Source organism: Podarcis cretensis (genome assembly GCF_951804945.1).
Source record: "Podarcis cretensis genome assembly, chromosome: 5".
Classification (NCBI taxonomy): Eukaryota; Metazoa; Chordata; class Lepidosauria; order Squamata; family Lacertidae; genus Podarcis; species Podarcis cretensis.
This window is the reverse complement of record NC_137174.1, coordinates 86,885,293-86,900,110: the sequence shown is the minus strand read 5'-3', so window position 1 is coordinate 86,900,110 and position 14,818 is coordinate 86,885,293. Positions and strand designations below refer to the sequence as shown.

The following is a 14,818-nucleotide window of genomic DNA, read 5'->3' as shown; positions in this document are numbered from 1 at the left end:
TACCTGGCAGCATGAGGATCAGCTAGGGAAAAGGGACAGTGTTCTCTCCTTCTAGATCATCATACCGCCAACCAATACTGTGTTGTTGGGTCCAAGGGGATATGTTTTTAAAAAGACTTTTCAACTTTGCAATTTTAAGTTGTAAAGAGGGTATCTGGAGCAGAAGACCAAGCTAGTTCAGCAGCTACGTCAAAATAATCAAATTAATATTTGCAAAATAATTTTAACTATGTGACTGGTCAGTTTTTAATCAGAGATGTATATTTAATGTGCCAATTGTAGCCTTGTATCACATTCTTGGTTGTGGCATTCCCATGAATCATGGGTCTCTAACCTTTCTGGGCCTTTGTGAGCATTTGGAAGTGTTGTTGCTCCTCCCACAAAATGGCTGCCATGGGGCACAGCCCTTCACAAAATTGTAAGAGTCATCAAATTGTGTAATTGGAAGAGGCCACGAGGGTCATCTAGTCCAAACCCCTGCAGTGCAGGAATCTTTTGCCCAATGTGGGGCTCGAGCCTACAACCCGGAAATTAAGAGTCTCGTGCTCTTGAAGTTTGATCTAATAACAACAACTAGATCCTCTTTTGAATTTGTGTGACTTTTAAACAGGACCTGCCCCATCATCAAACTAAAGCGTTCATTGGGGTCTCTAGACAGCTCAGTGAAAATAACAGAACCGGCACTTGGCAGCCTCTTAAAAAGTAGAGAGTTGGCCGCAGGGTTAACGAGACTGCGGGCCACAGAGAAAACCATTGTGGGTTTCATGTGGGCATTGGACTGCCTAGCAAATGCCATTGAGCCTAGATGTTCAATTTATCATATTCAACATTATTTAAATACTTTTTATTGCAGTGTAAATGACACATTTGACAGATGTGCTTGCTATTTAGGCAAACCTGTCAGGTGGGAGGCAGTGCGCATCCCCCAATGGCAGTGTCACTCAGCAGTCAAGTATGTCAGAGACATCGGTAAGTAGCGAAACAAAGTGCTTTCTTTTAACCCAGCTTAAGTTACCATGTCGGTTCTCGGAAAGTTAGGAATTCAGCTGTGTGATCACATTTACATGCAAATAGCTGGAGGAGCAGAAGCTTCAATTTTAAAAATTGTCTGCAACAGAGTCTCAGTGCATTAATAGTTTGAAAAACAATAGCAAACACATAATATAAATTTGCCATTGAAGAAGTTCTATGTTGACCCCCTGACATTGTGCTTTGCAAGAATAACTTAATGTTCATGGATTGTACTTGTGTGGATTTTGCCAGATCTCTTAAAACAGGAATTTTTTGCAGAATACCAATTAGAGGCTTAATCAATAATAATGTTTGAGCATAAGTGTCCATAACTTTTACCAGTGGATAACGTCAGTTACTAGTAACACATTGAGTTTAGTGTGGGCTAAATTAAGCCTTATTCTGGACATTTTAATTGCAATTTGGAAAAAGTAAAATGGCAAGTCTAAGAAGGCAGATCTTCTGCAATGTGGCTGAACATTTTTTTGCAATCATAATTTTAAATTCTAGTATAAAAATGAACACCTTCTTATGATCAAGTATATCAGAAGATAAATGCAAGATCTGCTGTATCAGAATTGGTGGCTGTTTAGGTTACATATTTAAACTTAAACATTTTTCTTAATGTGTTAGCAATAGTTAAAAATTTATGGCTTTGCGCAATGATCTTCCTGATGAACAAACAGGTGCTTAAGGATGCAACTTTGACAGATGACATAAACTTTTTTACAACCTAGATTCTGTGCTGCAGAATACAACTGCAAGTCCAATATATTGCCTGGCAACCCTGCACATGTTTACTTGGAAGCAAGTTCCACTGTTTTCTGTGGGGCTCTTTTTGAAATTGTGGAATGAAGGTAGTTAATAAAACAATATTTTTGCTTCCATAGATTAATCTTTCTCCTTCTCCTACACCCGCGCAGCTAATAAGCCGTTCACAGACCTCCAACAGTAGTAGCAGCAGTCTTACCCAACAGACCATGCTTCTGGGGAGCACCTCTCCTACTCTGACTGCAAGCCAGGCTCAGATGTACCTCCGAGCCCAAATGGTAAGTCTTGCTAGTTTATATTTTATTATTATTTTTTGAATGGTTGCTAAGGTTTAGTTGTCCTTTTCTGTTTCGTGGCTAATGGTTCCTTGTCCCTTCTGAGTTCCCAACAGTGACTGTAATTTAGCAGTTAAGTTTTGTAATTGCATCTTGTTTAAATATCACGAGGCCACAAAGGAGCAGAATCCTGCTGAAATCTCAAGAACATTTCTGTGGGTACCGGATAATTTGTGGTTTTGACATAACAGCCCTGCATGCATTTCCTCAAAAAGGATATCGTAGAGTTGGAAAAGGTTCAGAAAAGGGCAGCCCAAATGATCAAGTGGGTGAAGCAACTCCCCTATGAAGAAAGGTTGCAGTGTTTGGGATTTTTAAGTTTAGAGAAAAGACAAGTGAGAGGTGACATGATGGAGTTTATAAAATTATTCATGGTGCAGAGAAAGTGGATACAGAATTTCCCCCCTTCCCCTAACACTAGAATTCATGTTACAGGTAGGTAGCCGTGTTGGTCTGCCGTAGTCGAAACAAAATAAAAAAATTCCTTCCAGTAGCACCTTAGAGACCAAGTTTGTTATTGGTATGAGCTTTCGTGGGCATGCACACTTCTTCATATACTAGAATTCATGGACATCCAATGAAGCTTAGTGTTGGAAGGTTCAGGAGAGATAAAAGAAAATACTTGTTCATGTGACACATAGTTAAACTGTAGAACTCGCTCCCTCAGGTAGGCAGTGATGACCTCCAACATAAAAGAGGATTCAACAAATTCATGGAGGGAGAGGGCAATCAGTGGTTACTAGCTAAGATGGCTATTCTCTGCTGCCACAGTTGGAGGCAGCCGTGCATCCGAATACCAGTAGCTGGAAACAGCAGGAGGGGAGAGTGTCCTTGTTCTTGAATCCTTCTAGTGGGTTTCCCACAGGCGTCTGGTTGGCCGCTGTGAGAACACGATGCTGGACTAGATGAGCCATTGACTTCATCCAGGAGGCTCTTCTTATGTTCTTAGATATTGTTAAAGTAGAAGAATGGGCCTTTTAAATTACTGTATTTTTCGCTCCATAGTGTGCACTGGACCATAGGGCGCACCTAGTTTTTAGGGGGGAAATAGCAAAGAAGCCAAGACAGCTGTCTTGGTTTCCTCTTTAGCCACACACAACCTCTCCAACCTCTCCAACCTCTCCACCTGAGCTTCCCCCGACCCCAGCCCCCAGAACAGGCTGCTATCCGCAAGCCTTCTGATCCCGGCGGGAACTCCCGCCGGGCTCAGAAGGCTTGCGGATAGCTGCCTGAAGCCCAGGGAGCGCAGCGGCAGTTGGTGCGCACCGACCCCTCTCACTCTCCAGGCTTCAGCGAAATCCTGCATTTGCTCCATAGGATGCACACACATTTCCCCTTCATTTTTAGAGGGGAAAAAGTGTGTCCTATAGAGCGAAAAATACGGTACTCCCTCTGCTTGCAAAGTATATGTGGTCTGGTGTTTATAGTAGGGCGTTTTCAGGACGGACACAAGTGAGAGTCACTTAGCCTTGCCAGCAGTTTTGTTTTCTAGCTGCTCTTCCTCTGTAGCTTGGCGAACATCTGATGTAGGGTAACCCAACAAACAATGGTTAAGCAAATCTTTAGTTAAGACAGAAGTTAAGACTTCCCCGCTTGTCAAGGAAAAATTGGTGATCCCGTTTGTTCCTTTGCAGCTATGTTGCTGCTTACCCCACACTTGATTCCACATGTGATGTGAGCTGTGTGGCAGATGGAAATGGCTTGGGGAAATAGCCTCATGTGCCAGATTGGGACTTGTGCTGGGCCATATGTTCTGCACCCCTGTTCTATATAGAAGAAAGTGCCATAGAACAGTTGGAGTGTATTAAGGGAAGAACTTTTGGCTAGCCCTCCACATAGTGTGATATCATACTGTTGCATGGGCAGGAATACCCCTGATCCACTTCCTCTGTATAACTTTTTCTTAGATTCTAAATGGAATAAGCTGTTTCTTAAGTAGCATCAGGCCAGGATGTTCCTCTACCAGGGCCGGTTCCGTGATTGTTTATCTTTAAACCCAGTTGCTTATGAGTGAAAGACTTTTATGAGTATGAATTGGAGACCTTTGAAAATGATGTGTAAAATCATTGGCAAAGAACTGTTTAAAAAAAAAAGTTTGTGCTGTTGAGCCTTTTTGATTTCTTTTGATGATGATACTCTTTGAGAATGATTTTAAGCATTAACGGAAAAAAAATACGCCGTTCTGTTTTTGTTAAATCAATCTCTCTGGTCCAGTTTGTTGTGGGGCATGACTAGAATAATTCATTTGAAGGAACAAAGAGTTGGCAAAGATGATCTGTGGGGTCAGCAAGTGTTTTGTTTTTTGTTTGTTTGTTTTGTTAGGGGATTATCTGGTTCAGGCCTGTAATTAAAATAACTATGCTACTTTTCTTGCTAGACTTAGGATAGTGGGAAATATTTCTGAAGGGAGCACACCATCTCTTGCTGTAGACATCCCCGAGTTTGTGTTTTTTCACCTGTGGGATTTTAGAGATGTTGGCTGCAGCTCCTCACCAGTCATGTCTCAGATGTATATGGAGATACAGTACCAGTGGCCCGGTTTACAGTTCCTTCTGTCATCCTCTGGTCATGGCTTTTGTGGACTTGTTGCATGTGCTTCTTCCCTTCCCAGTCAAGCCTGCTGATTCCTAATGTGCCATCCCTTGAAAAGGCTTTGTGATCCCACTGGCCTCTCTGCCTCTCCTTGGAATTGGATATCACTTTGCAACTCCACATAAATAAATTAATCTGCTGGTTCTGCGTTTCTCCCTCATTTTGGAGAGTGTGAGCAAATCAGTTGTTTGCCTCCCTTTCCTCTCTGTGTTCCGATGCAAAGAGCAGCTTCTGAGGAAGGAGGGATTTTCATCAGGAGCATCGCGGGTGAGTCGGAAGAGTTAAAACTCTTCCTTTCCACTGCCTGCAGTCCTGGTGCTGTTCTCTGCTTTATGCCTCCTGTGGCTGAGCTACTTGGTAAAAGGCCGGAAAGCTGCGTTATTCTGGAATACTGCAGCAAATCTTTGCAGCTTTGAGAGAATTTTCTATCTAAGCTTTTGTTTGTTTGTGTGCATTCATGGTACAGTGTGTGTCTCAATTTTCTTTTTTGCTACCTTCCACAGCTGATTTTTACACCTGCTACCACTGTGGCGGCTGTCCAGTCTGACATTCCTGTTGTGTCGTCCTCTTCTTCGTTTCCCTGTCAGTCCGCAGCTACTCAGGTGAGCTCACGTGGGTTGTGTGAGCATGTGTGTGTGTGTGTGTATCCATTTCCAGATCCATTGTGAGTGGTCGGCATGCAGTTCTACTCTTTGTATCTAATGCTGCATTATTTATATACTGCTTTTCAAGCGGACCTCGCAAAGGGGTTTATATAAAAGTATTAAAACTGTAAGATAAATAAAATTTAAAAACAACAACAAGCCATGGGGTGGGGGGTGTAGAAACCTGTGAATGCTAGATCCCATTTACCTTCAGGGCAAGGTGCTTCTTGAGTTTCTCTGTACAGTGGTACCTTGGGTTACATACGCTTCAACAGATGCTTCAGGTTACAGACTCCGCTAACCCAGAAATAGTACCTCGGGTTAAGAACTTTGCTTCAGGATGAGAACAGAAATCGTGCAGCAGCGGCAGCAGGAGGCCCCATTAGCTGAAGTGGTGCTTCAGGTTAAGAACAGTTTCAGGTTAAGTACGGACCTCCAGAACGAATTAAGTACTTAATCCGAGGTACCACTGTAGTGGTAGCTGGGAGTGGGAGAGGTCTCCCCAGCTGAAACACCGAGAGCTGGATGATGTCAATTCTCCAGGGTTTTCCATCTTTCTCCTCCTCACAGAGCAAGATGCCTGTTGAACCACAACCACTATAGGGCCACTCATTCAACTGTTATCTATATCTTTACCTTAAAACTTTGAACTGCTACAGTGACATTAGTATTTTGCCATATTACGTGGCCAGTCTATGTTAGCAGTAACGTATTCTTGATCCCAAGAAGCATGTATCTAAAACATGTGTCTCTTAAATTTCAATGACCTCTTACCCTCTTTAACCTGTTAGAAAAAAAGTTGTACTGTAGGTTGGTACATTTTGATAAATTTTCCCAAAAAGGTAGATGTAGATGCTTTTTTAAGATGACAATGTAGAATGACTTTAAACCTAATGGCTAAGTAATATTGCAGTAATGATGAAGCCCCTTGCTCCCAGAATTGATGTACAGGATCAGACTTAACCAGTGCATATTAATGCCAAAGAGCCTTTGAAAGAAATAAAGCATTCACTATGAAGAATAATAAAGTTTTATAAGCTTTTAACATGGCAATTCCGTATGTCGGCTCAAATTGATAACTGAATTTATTTCTGCATAAACGATGATCCTAAACACACTTACTTGAAACTGAGGGTCACAGTTAATGCTAATCCTACTTAGAGTAGACCCACTGAAAATAATGTCGATGGCTAACTTAGGTCCATTAATTGCAATGGGTTTGCTCTGAATATAACTTAGTTGAATACAGCCATGAATTCCGCTGCAGTTAATGGGCCTCATGTCACACACACTCACATATACAATGCTTTTTTCTGGCGGGATGCAGGGGTACGTATACCCCTAAACATTTTATGTATCTTTGCACTTTTGTCCATTTACTGTATTCACTTCCCCCGATTTGAACTATAGAATGGTCATTTTCTTGAGTCAAAATGAAAGTACCCCTAAACATTTTTTTAGGAAAAAAAGCACTGTGTATGTATACAGTGGTACCTCGTGTTGCGTAACCTCCAGGTTACGGAATCTTCAGATTATGACTGTGGCAAACCCAAAAGTGAATACCGCGTGCGCAGAAGTGCTCTGCACACATGCACAGAAGCAGTGCCTCTAGTTACGGATTTTTCAGGGTGTGCATGGCACCCCGAAATGAATTAAATCCATAATCAGAGGTACCATCGTATATGTATGTATATGTGTGTGTGTGTGTGTGAAAAAATATGAAATATGAAAAAAATCCGTCAACAGAAATACTGTAGTACAAAAAGAACCACGTGCAATCAGTAAAGTATTATTTCTACACATTCTCTAATTTCCCTTTGAGCAGATCAGAATGGTGTTAAAAGGACAATGAAACAAATATGTAGTCTAACAAGGTTGCACATTCAGGGCACTGTTAGATGACAGGCTTGGGAGCAGTGGCAGAGACATTGGGTGTGGAATGTGCAGAGTTTGGGTAATAGCAACATGAAGGCATCTGCATCAGATACTGTTATGTGTAGAAATCTCACACGATACGCAGCCTTGGTGAATCCCATTCCAAAGACAGTTGTCAAGTTTACATTTTATTGTAAGTCCTGCATGTAAGTCCTGAGTCATCTGATCATTCTTACATTTAAAATGCCTGTTTTTCTTCCATGTTTATGTAAGTATGGTCATAGGTTCAGCAGAATCAGTTACAATAGCTTTTGAAAATAGGGCTTTTGTATCCTGTGAGTGATTGCCAGTTTTACAAAAAGCTACATCTTTAGAAATAGCAGGGGTGTGGGAGAAGCTTTGCAGATTCAGAATATATAAATCAATGATCCTTTTGTGGATCAAAATATTTGCCCTCCTATCTTTGCTTAACTAGTCAATACCAATGTGAAATTATGGATAGTGTAGTTGGAGAAACTGAACACTGCTAAATCAAAACCCAACCAATTTTCTTCATCTTACTAACAAAACTATTAAACTTCATGGGTTTTGCTTGACAGAAAGTGGAATCCTGAAGTACAAGGAGTACTGTTTAGCAACGTAAACCTTTTCACCTAACTTTAAATGCTTTGCGACGTCTGTCGAAGGGGAAGAAGAGGGAAAGAATCTGTGATCAGTCTTGAATCCAGAAAGAATCTCCCTAATAGTAAAAAACAGATGTCAAAAGGCAAAACCACCCAAATGGTCTATCGACTACACTGGTAACAATCTCCAGTAAAACAACCTCTAGCTTTCGTATCGCCTTTCCATCTCATAAATAGTATCTACATATGAATTAATAAACAAATCAATGACAGTTGACATTTGTATTTTTTTTATTGATGATTTTGCCCAGCTAGTGTGACAGCCTGTGGAATTTGATGAACTGTTGTCTATGGAAAATGAGCTGTATTGTTATTCCATCTGGTAATTAAGATGGCACTTCGCTGGGTGGAATTAATGAGAGGGAGGTGTTGGCACTTGTCTACAGATTAGCAAGCAACCAGTCAAGAAGTCCGCCACGAGGCATGTTTCCCACAGCGGCATCAACCTGTTGTTTTTCGAAATACTTCATTACCTCCTGCAAAATATCCCCCACACTCGCACCCTTCTTGGCTGCTTTGTCAGCCAGTTGAGGAAGCTTCTTCAGTTCCTCATCATTCTCATTCATGAATGTGAGATTGGGCACTTGGAAGTGAGAGGCCGCCATCCATTGGAGGATAGCCTGGAGCTCTTTGTTCTGTGAGCTGGTATTGGCACACTGGTTGTTTACTATCACCTCAGAACCAGCGGGCACAAGTGGCTTTCCAATACTAGTAGGTTGTGGAGGTTTCTGGGATGCCATCGAATCTGGACTTGATACACCTTTGTTTCTTGCGGTAAAGTATGTAGCTTGATCATCAGAGTAATCTTCAACAACAAAATCAGGGCTTTTAGTCATGTACATACACAGCTTCATCACAGATTCCATCAGCTGATCAATGAATTTCTTGTTTATTTGGTCCATGTTTTCAGAATCCATTTCTGGATTGCAGTGTTTGGTTGAGGATTTTCTGCTAGACCTATCATCATATGAGCTTGGTTTGCAATTCTTGGTGGTTATTTCACACTCATCCACGTTGAAACCAGCCTCTTGAAGGACCTTCTGGATGATTGATAGGAGAGCACTTTGTATTTCTCCCCTCTGGTAATCTTGCTGTTGTGGATCACCCTTGCAACCATGAGATTTGGAACCATGTTTGCCTCCCTTTTCACTGAACCCAAATGAAGATGTGTTTGAGTCATGACATGGGTCCTTGTATTGAGTTAGCAGGTGCTGCTGTATCAACATTAAAGCTGTCAAAATGAGGTCTTTTGCTAGAAACTCAGTTGTGGAGCTACTTTTTTCTGGTCTCTTGTCATGGCATCCCCTGTCTGGACCTTTGCATCCTGTTTTTGATCGCAGCATGCTGATTCCATCCTTAATTATTGTCTCACCTACTTTCTGAGCTGCAGACTGAGCTGGATCTTGCTTTACTTTCTCCCTCGTGTGTAATCCACCTTTCAAAGATGCGAAATGCATATTTGGAGCATTAGGATCTAACGAACATCCTGTCTTCAATAAAGAGTATACAAGACTATGCCCTTTCTCCTTAGTTTCCGACATCAAAGCGTTGTACATTCTTAGTACCATTGCTTCTAAAATCTCCGTTGACTTCTGGGTCCCTGCATTGAAGAGATTTTTCTTCACTGTGGTAACAAAGTCAGAGTCTGTCATGAGGACCCCAGTGACATTATGTAGATTTTTCATAGTAGAGTCAATTAAGTCTGATATGACATCCTTTGTGTGTTTGAGAAACACTCTTTTCAAAATCACACAAGCTGGAAGTGGTTGCCTACTCTTGTGAATCTTGGTGGCATTCACAAATGAGAATGTCATATCCTTAGCATTTTTATTTGCATAAACCATTAGCCCTTTGTTAAAAGAACCGCAGTCATTGCGACCTGACTGTTTCCTTGGATGTATCAAATGAGCGTGTGACGTTGGCTTTCCGTCATCACATTCTGGCATGGATTCACTTTGGTTGGAGCATACCTCACCATAAAAGAGAGAGGTTTTCTTGGGACTTCCTTTACCCTCTTCCTTCTTGCCCGTAACCTGTTCTTGAGATGATTTAACACCAGGATCCTGGGCATTTTCCATCACCTCGTTCACCATCTTGGATGCAACTTTACTTACAGAACCAGGATTGAGGGCTTTCCCATCTTTGGTGGCATAAATTGCCTGGCGTATACATTTATTGGCAGCATCTTCCAGATTTTCAGAGATCTCTTTACTTGCCATTTGCATAACCAAGGAGCACAACTTTTGAACAGTGCTTGCTACTTCATCTGCAGGTCCTTTCTGACCTTCAGCAGACTTGAAAGCTGTGTTGTTGTTGTTCTGGGACATTTTGTCAGCCGCTGATGGCTTTTGTTGACGAGGGGCAGTAGAAGGGGTCAGTGCATGTTGGAATCCACATGCATATTTCTGCAGGTCGTCAAAGAGCCAGGACACAACATTCAGTTCTTCAGTTGAACCTTGTTTGAACAGACAGACTGCTCCTTCAGTCTTAGACTGTTCTGGTGTCTCACTATCCTTTATTACAATTACCTCTTTGTCCTGCATTTTCCCCAGATCAAGTCCTGTGGCAGTTTCATTGCCTTTAGACTGGCCAGCAGCATCTTTGCCTGTATCGTCTGTGTTTTTTATGTTCAGGCTGGAGACATCAACAAAACAGATCACTTTTCGCTCCTGGTCCTTCCCTCCATCAGGATTGTAGAGGTCTACCTTACACACGCCTGCTTGGCTGTGTAACCAGTCAACTTCTTGAGACATCCTTTGAAGTTTACAACTGGAATTGCACCTAGGACCGTAGTGGGTGTTCTTTCTCAGCTCAGCTGCTTTGGTGACCCTGCCAGACTGAAGATGTTGCCTCCTCTCTCAACTTTCCATGCTCTTCTGCTGCCAGATGTCATTTTCACTTGTGTGCACACATGGTTTCTATGGCAGCAATGACATCACAAAGAAGCAGCACTGCCACCCACCAGTGGTGTGATTTCAGTTATTTAACAAGATATTGTTGCCCAACTTTTCTCCTTATCTATCCTACATGGTCTATGAGAAATTTGTTGTGTGTAGGGGGAAATTAATGGTGCATTTTCAAACCTAATACAGTCTTACCTCATGTTATGTTTGCTTCATGTTACGTTCTTTCAGGTTATGTCCCGCGACGACCCGGAAGTACCAGAATGGGTTACTTCCGGGTTTCGCCGCATGCGCACAAGCACCAAATCGCGCCGCGCACCTGTGCAGATATGGCGCTTCAGGTTATGCTCTTTTCATGTTGCGAACGGGCCTCTGGAACCGATCCCGTTCGCAACCAGAGGTACCACTGTAATGGAAAATTAAAAATGGTTATTTTCTACATTTATTTTACTATAAAAAATAATCTATGCAGACTTTAAGTAAAGCTTCCACAGTGATTTAATCATAATCGGTTTCTAAATATAGCCACAAAGGAAGTGTCACAACTTCAAAATACTTGAGGCACTTGGTTGTCATCTGTCTGTCTCAAGAGACAATGAAGGAGTGTGCCTTTCAGGGTGAAGTCAAACTGTTGGAAGCGTCTGCTGTGGCTGTAGAGATTAATATGGAAGAGACATGTTTTGTTGCAGCTGGGGCAGATAAAGATGTCTTGTTGTGCTGCTGCAAATGCACCATGGTTCTTCTTCCCTCTGCACTCCTCCCAGCAGTCCTTCCTCCTCTGGGCACTTCTGTGGATACGTGACCTGATTGTCTTCAGGCCCTGCAGTCATCTGCATAGGATTCCTGTGCGGCAGAGTTAACAATGCTAGCCTTCACATCTCATTTGCAGACATCTTTGTAAGACAGGATTTGTCTGCCGTGGGCCTGGTTCCTGAAGTCAGCTCCCTGCAATGCTACAGTGTGCTAAAGTAACCCAACTTTGAGGTTACCAATGCATGGGTCTCTGTTGCCATGCTATCCTTTGTCCAAGAATAGCTGTAACTCGTACACAAGCCAAAACTGACAGCAGACACTCCTAGTGGTGAAAACCACTTGTGCCTCCGCTGCCACTGCTGGATCCTGGAGCGTTGTTCCTTCAGATGGAGTGCAGCCCTGTCTACATTAGATGATCTACCAAATTCCTAGATCCAGGAACCCACACACTTAAAAGCAGGGGTATTGGGGGGGGGGCTGTCCATCCTGGGTGTCATCTCTGAGGGGGGTGGCAAATGCCCCCTGGGCAGATCGCCACACCACCCCCTGAGCACCACCCAATGGGCACCGACCGCAGACGCTGCACTGTCAGCCCGCTGCCTCCCCCCCCCAGCTGTAGGGTAGGTGAGGCCCTGTGGCACACCCCGTCCCTCAAAGCGCCCCACCCCTATGGGCAGTTCACGCTGCCCCTGGGCGCGTCGCCCCAGGTGCCTGAGAGGCTTCTGCTGCTGCTGCTTAAAAGGCATGTTCTCAGGATTTAGGTCATGATCTCCCATACAGATATGAAACCCAGAATAGGTTATAGCCTTTGGTTGGCATCACTGGAGACCTCAATGGCTGAGGCCCGTGCCTTCTCATACTACTTGCTATTGTTGCCTGCCTCCTGCTCACTGTGGGTGAGTGAGCATTAACATGAATGAGGAGGAGTCGTAATTTCTACACCAGGGGCATAGGAAGGGGGCGGCAGGGGCGGTCGCCCCAGGTGTCATCCCAGAGGGGGGTGACAAAATCCACCCTGGGCGGATCACACCACCGCGCCACGATCGGACTCCTGCCGGGAGAATCACACTGCCACACCACAATGAGACCTCCACTAGGAGGATTGCACCACCACATTGCAATTGCGCTGTCCCCTTGGGCGGATCGCGCCGCTCCCAGGTGCACGGCATGTGCGCCGCTCCCAGGTGCACGGCATGTGCGCCGCTCTGGGTGCCCGAGCACTTAGCTCCGCCGCTGAATACCATGTCAGCATTCTGGGAGGTGGTCAGATTGGGCAAAGAGAGAACGGCAAGAAGGGAGCTGTGGCATTAGCAACAAATTCTGTGGCACTTAATCCTGGCTAGGGATATACAGTGGTGCCCCGCAAGATGAATGCCTCGCAAGACGGAAAACTCACTAGACGAAAGAGTTTTCCGTTTTGGAGGTGCTTCGCGAGTTCCTGCGGTTTTTTTCCTCCCCCCCCCTTTTTCTAAGCCGCTAAGCCGCTTATCCGATAAGCCGCTAAAAGCCGCTAAACCGCTAATAGCGCTAATCCGCTAAGCCGTCAATGGGCTTGCTTCGCAAGACGAAAAAACCGCTAGACGAAGAGACTCGCGGAACGGATTCTTTTCGTCTTGCGAGGCACCACTGTAGGATTGCAGCCTTAAATGGTGAAAAAAAATCAGACACTTTGAACTGAAGTCATAGTAATTCATGGAGCTCCTCCTGAGTAGAATCAAGCCATACAAGTAGGGCTCAGTGTCCCTCTTGCACACCTGTCTGATGAATTTGGGAACCTGTTAAATGGACCAGCCCAGATCGACTTTGATGCAAGCCAAACAATGCTTGTAGCTCAAGTATCATGTAATAGGTCTACTCTGAAGGTTTATAGAACGTAAGAGCCCTGCTGGTTCACATTAAGGGCCCGTTTAGTCCAGCATCCTGTTCTCATAGTGGCCAACTAGATGCTTTGGGAAGTGCCAACAGCACTCTGCACCCCTGTGTTCCTCAGGAACTAGTGTACTGGAGATATAGCCATCATGGCTAGTAGCTATTGATTGCCTTATCCATGAATTTGTCTAACTCCATTTTAAAGCTATCCAAGTTGGGACCCATCACTATAATTGGTGGCAGCAGATTCCATAGTTTAGCTGTTTACTGCGTGAAGAAGTACTTCCTGAATTTCGCAGTATTCAACTTCATTGGAAAATCATGATTTCTTGTGTTATGAGAGGATGGGAAAACTTCTATCCATTTTCTCAACATTGTGTGTATTTTTTTGCTTCAGTTTCAATCCCCAGCATCTCCATGGGAGGTTGGAAATGCCCCTTGCCTGAAACCCTGGAGAGCAGCTGCCAGTCAGAGTAGACAGTATTGAGCTAGATGGACCAATGGTCTGATTCAGTAGAAGGCAGCTTCCTATGCCCCAACTCTGCAATATTATTTTTAATACAGAACTGTATCCCAAGTGCAGTTGCATCTTAGATGCAATATTATGATACTGACTGTATGAATATTATTATACTGACCGTATGAATGGTGCCAAACATGCAATTCACCTTTTTCACAGCTGCTGCACAATTGGACAACATTTGCACCAACCTTTGCACTACAACCCCAAGTTCTCTTTTTCTGGTCAGTCACCTCCAGTTTAGAGCCCTTTAGTATATATGTGAATTTCGGGTTTTTTGCCCTGTTGTGTATCACTTTATGCTTGCTTACATTGAACTATATTTGCTGTTTTAATGCCAACTCAGCTAGTTTGGAAATATTCTTTTGGAGCTCCTCATAGCCCTCTTTTTATTTTACCAGTTTTATGTAATCAGCAAAATTGGCCACCTCACTGCTCACTCCTAACTCCAGATCATTTATGAATAGGTTGGAAAGCACCAGAATCTTACTTTCCACATGCCTCCACAAGAGAACTATCTATTTATTCCTACTTTCTGCTTCTCCTTGCTTACCCAGTTACTGTTCCATAAGAGGGCCTCTCCTCTTATCCTGTGATTTCTAAGCTTACTTAGGGGTCTTTCATGAGGGGCTGTATCAAGCTCCTTGAAAGTCAAAAGTTCCAAATGTCTGCTGCTTATTGATACTCTTGGACTAACTGACACTCACAAAGAACTTTGAAAATTTAGGCATAACTTTCCTTTGTGGAAGCTATGCTGATTCTTCTTCAGCAAGACTTGTTCTTCTATATGCTTAGTGTTTTTATCTTTAAGCGCATTCCATCACTTTTCCTGGAACACATGTTAAACTAGCTGGTCTAATTT

General features: G+C 43.4%; 2 protein-coding genes and 1 pseudogene across 10 annotated transcripts in view; 1 reads left to right on the top strand and 2 right to left on the bottom strand.

The window, feature by feature from the left end:
* Window positions 1-14,818, bottom strand: part of GPR160 (G protein-coupled receptor 160) — a 333,442-nt gene that overhangs the window by 250,964 nt on the left and 67,660 nt on the right. The gene's annotated exons all lie outside the window — the stretch shown is intronic.
* The window catches only part of PHC3 (polyhomeotic homolog 3), a 50,057-nt gene that overhangs the window by 7,657 nt on the left and 27,582 nt on the right, over window positions 1-14,818 (top strand). For 4 of the 8 annotated variants that reach the window (XM_079977736.1, XM_079977737.1, XM_079977735.1 and 1 more), the window contains exons 4-6: window positions 892-969; window positions 1,902-2,060; window positions 5,213-5,311. In XM_079977736.1, the coding sequence (XP_079833862.1) occupies window positions 892-969; window positions 1,902-2,060; window positions 5,213-5,311 (336 nt within the window). Of the gene's footprint in view, window positions 1-853; window positions 970-1,901; window positions 2,061-5,212; window positions 5,312-14,818 lie in introns of all 8 variants that reach the window. The other 4 variants (XM_079977738.1, XM_079977742.1, XM_079977741.1 and 1 more) reach the window with 4 other exon arrangements.
* Window positions 8,125-10,811, bottom strand: LOC307216944 (A-kinase anchor protein 4 pseudogene; annotated as a pseudogene). Its single transcript has one exon. The product of its transcript is annotated as an A-kinase anchor protein 4 pseudogene (transcript).